We start from the raw sequence: 4,566 nt of genomic DNA on the forward strand, positions 1-4,566 counted from the left end.
ATTTTAGTAAGTAATTTGGCAAAAAAAATAATTACTAAATGGTTAATAATTACTAAATAGTTTGTAATTTTGGCAAAATTGGCCAAAAACATAAAAATTACCTACTAAACTCCCTAGCCTGTTGTGTCTGAGTTTAGTGAACCGATATAGTAAATTTCCGTGTGTTACAACGCATGCCATTTTTTAAAGTAGCATTCAGTAACTGGGTTGGGTAGTTTAAAAAAAATTATAGGGATGGGTACTACAAACACATTAATGTACTCATATAATTTTTATTAATTTTATTTTTTTAAATATTTTTTCATTATTTCTTTTCTTTCTTCTGCTTCTTGTTCTATCAGTGCCATTGTCTTCTCCATCAATTCCATTCTTTTCTCATGTTCCAATTTATTCCGTGCTGCTTCCTCCTCCATCATCGTGATTTTCTTTTTGGCCACTATTCCCATTATCAGCATCTTCCTTTCATGCTGTGCTTTAAGGCATAAGTTTTGTTGGCGTATATGACCCTCCTTGGCTTGCCCCCATTTCGCCACTGTATTTTTTAAATTCTTTTTGGTCCCTGTAACAAGTGGAAAATTTTTACAATTAATGAATTAAATTGTTTTTTATTTGTTTTTCTTTTTTTTTAATTATTTACTGGATGTTATGCTAACGATAATACAAGTTAAAAAATGAATTTTTCTTGAAAATAATATTAAAATAAAATGAATATTATGAGCTAAAAGTCAATCATCTTCGATCCTTAACATACTCAGGCAAACACTGCTTAAACCTTTCAGTAATCTACCTATTAAAAAACTAAAGTTTAAAAATATTTAAGTATTACCTAAACGAAGCGGTTCTGCTTTTTTCTGCTTTAGCATCTTTGGAGTATATGTTGACCAATCCTCTTGGCCAATAAGAGATTCTGTAAACGAAACATTTTAAACCAACTTGTTTATAATATGGAAAAATTACTGTAACTAAAATTACTGTACTAAATGTAAATTACCAGGGTCATTCTGTTGGCGATTTTCGTTTTTAGTGGGCTCGTCTATAATAATATATTCTTCGTTCATATCTTCATTGTTAAAGATATCTTCATCGCTGCTTCCCACCAAAAAAGAAATTTCTTCTATTTCTGAAAAAAAAAATTTTAAATTAAACAAGTATTCTAAAATATCAATATTAATACCTATTAGCTAACTTTCATTTAACATAATATTACTTGCAGTAACAGCAACATACATATATATACCTCGTCCAATTTACTTACCGTTGCACGTCATCCGCGCCATAGCCTGTGACACGATACCAACACGAAATATTTAGGCGGTGGGTGTGCTCTTTTTTAGAATCAAAATGATTCTAAAGGGGAACACACCTACCGCCTAGATATTTCGTGTTGGTATCGTGTCACAGGCTATGGCGCGGATGACGTGCAACGGTAAGTAAATTGGACGAGGTATACTAATTAACCCTTTCCGGAATGAGTTTTTGTTTGCAAAGATAAAAATATAAAACTTGGAAGTTGCGTTATATGATTTTTTAAGAGGTTTATAAACAAAAAATCTTGCTCATAAACTCAATAAAAAAAATTTATTTTTGTCAAAATGACAATGGTGACTCAAGCGTCGCACATGTGAAATAAATACCCACAAAAAAATTTATGTTTGTTTAAATGAACATGGTGACTGAAAGGGTTACATAACATATTATATCTTAAACATACGTGATACGAATCAAATATTTACATACCATTTGTCCAAGAAAGCAAATCTTCCTCCCTATTTAGACCTTTAGCCTCTTGCATTTCTCTTTCTGCAATAAAATATATTTTTAAAATTGGCTAAGTATTCCAAAATATCAATATTATTATTGGCTAATTTTCATTTAACAATATGTTAAAGGGCATAATATGCTAATTTTCATCTAACGTAATATGTTAAATGAAAATTGTAACATAATTAAATGAAAATTAGCAACTACATGCAGTCACAGCAACATATCGACAGTTAAATACAATTTACACGACGGTACATAAAATGTACAACTTTTCAGGAGAGCCAAAAAACTTCTGCTTAGTACACGTTTTTTTCCTTTTCTGATGAACAGGTGAACTCAGAAACAGTTCTGTTTCTGAATAAACGAACAGTTTTGGCATGTTTGTTTCAAAGTAATAATTAAATAAATACAGTAAAAAAAACATGCACTAAGCAGCAAAGTTTGTTCACTCTCCTGAAAAGTTGTAGATTTTGACTTATGATGTTTCAGTATTTAACCATCAATATACTAATGAAAAAACGTTTATCTCAAACATAAGTGAAATGAATCAAATATGTACAGTTACGATCATTGAATAGTTTACAGTACAGGCTTACGTATCTAGGAGCCGATTTTTTTAAATTTTACCTCGTTTATATGCACCTTTTACGTCAAAGTGACGTTACCAGTGGTGTATCTAGAATAGGTTGATTAAAATTAAAAAAATCAAAATAATATAAATATATTTTATAAAATTTAACAAAAACGCCAAGGGCCATTAGTTGTCGAGGCATTAAGCTAAATAAAAAAAAAAACAAAATGGAAAGCATACAAAAGAGATTTTTGGAGGAGTTTGATATTGTTTTATTTTATTTTTCAACACGCGAAAATTTTTGAGAAGTATTGACTTTTTAAAATTTACTGACTTTGACATTTATCAGATCCGTATGACACTGCAATTTTACAGTATTACAATATAAAAATTAGGGTGTAAACTATTCAGTGATCGTAACTGTACATACCACTAGTAGAAGTAAGCAAGTTTTCCTCCCTATTCATACCTCTGGCTGTTGATGGCTTTTGCAGACCTTTGGAGGTGGAGGGTCCTGTCATTGTTCTTTCTACAACAATAAATATTTTTAAAATTGAAATAAGTATTCCAAAATATCAGTTGTATATTGGCTAACTTTCATATAACATATTACATGCAATAATGGCAACAGAACATATTCTAATTAAAAACCTTATCTTGAACATAAGTGAAGTGAATAAAATACATATATACATACCACTTGTAGAAGGAAGGAAGTTTGTCAACCTATCCAGACCTTTGGAAGTGGAAGGTCCTGGCATTTTTCTCTCTACAATAAAAAACATTTTTAAAATTGAGTAAGTATTCCAAAATATCAGTTGTATATTGGCTAATTTTCACATAACATACAAGGGTTTAGGATCACACAAATGTAACTACATTTTTAATATTTTCGTTATTTTTGTGTACAGACAGACATATCAAACTTCAACCTATTTAAGATTCAAATGAACGTATATTCACCTTCTTTCGTTCTGATTTGCAAATGCATATCTACATTATTTACATATAATGTTCAACCCTGATATGTCTGTACACAGAAATAAAGAAAATAAAATGTAGTTACGTTTTTGTGATCCTAAGGCCCTGCATATTACTTGCAACTGAACATGTGCTAATTAAAAAACCTTTGCCTTGAACATAAGTGTGAAGTGAATAAAAAATACATATATACATACCACTTGTAGAAGGAAGAAAGTTTGATAGGCTATCCAGACTTTTGAAGGTGGCGTGTCCTGGCATTGCTCTTTCTATAATAAAAAAATATTTTTAAAATTGGATAAGTATTCCAAAATATTAATAATACTACTCATTACACTGACAGTTCGTTGCATGACACACACTAACTTTTATAGTTTTATATAACACATTATTTGCAGCAATGGCAAGTGAACACATGCTACCTATTTAAAAAAGGTTTTAAACTAATATAATGGAAAAATATATACATACCCTTCGAATCGTAGTCATAACTGGACTGTGTACCAGTAATTTGCGGGCCTATGATCTCATGTAAAGCCTCATCGGTGTTTGTAAAAACGGAATTTTGTGGTGGACCCCCGCCAGTTCCACTTGCGTACTTCTTTATACCCGCAAATTTTTGTTTGGTCCGTTTTTTGATATTCTCATATTTGTTTTTAAGTCCTTTTACATCCCTCGTCGTTTCCCCACTGACGGAATTAAACTCTTTAGTGAGTTGCATCCACACTTCCCACTTTATTTTATTGTTACTCGTATCGGTTTTTTTGCATTCAAGTATGTCCTTATATTTAAGTACTAAATCTAATAGTAGAGTTTCCTCGTTTTTGCTAAAATTGGTAACGCGTTTCGCCATTTTAATAAAATCACAAACACGCAAACAAAATAAACATTAATAACAATACCACGCTGTAATTAAATAAATTTAATTTAAACTGTCATGTCAAATTTCACGTCGCCCCTTACCAACATGAAGCATACTTCTACCAACCTACCAATAAACTTACTAGAATCTAGGGATTTTTGCATTGCCAACGAAGATTAAGCCGTAGAACGTGAACCACGACTGAACTGCCAATGAGAATTGGATATAACCGAATAACCTAAGATCACCGTTGAACCGCAGTCAGTTGAACTGTAGATTAACGTAGTTTTGAGAAATCCGCCCTAAGCCTCATTAATTAATTTCAAAATATCTATTTTCAACAATATTGTTTATTATTCTGTCTTAAATTTGAATTAAAGTCCCTTCC

The 4,566-nt window shown here is 31.1% G+C and overlaps 1 protein-coding gene across 1 annotated transcript; it reads right to left on the minus strand.

The window, feature by feature from the left end:
• Nucleotides 1-274: 274 nt before the first annotated feature.
• Nucleotides 275-4,331, minus strand: LOC114334758 (uncharacterized). The gene is made up of 8 exons (XM_050652818.1): nt 3,788-4,331; nt 3,514-3,585; nt 3,033-3,104; nt 2,805-2,864; nt 1,738-1,800; nt 992-1,120; nt 827-907; nt 275-559 (listed from the first exon to the last, which is right to left on the minus strand). The coding sequence occupies exons 1-8, from the start codon at nt 4,167-4,169 to the stop codon at nt 282-284; spliced, it is 1,137 nt and encodes a 378-aa protein (XP_050508775.1). The 5' UTR covers nt 4,170-4,331; the 3' UTR covers nt 275-281.
• Nucleotides 4,332-4,566: the final 235 nt, after the last annotated feature.

This window comes from Diabrotica virgifera, chromosome 6 (assembly GCF_917563875.1).
Source record: "Diabrotica virgifera virgifera chromosome 6, PGI_DIABVI_V3a".
Lineage (NCBI taxonomy): Eukaryota > Metazoa > Arthropoda > Insecta > Coleoptera > Chrysomelidae > Diabrotica > Diabrotica virgifera.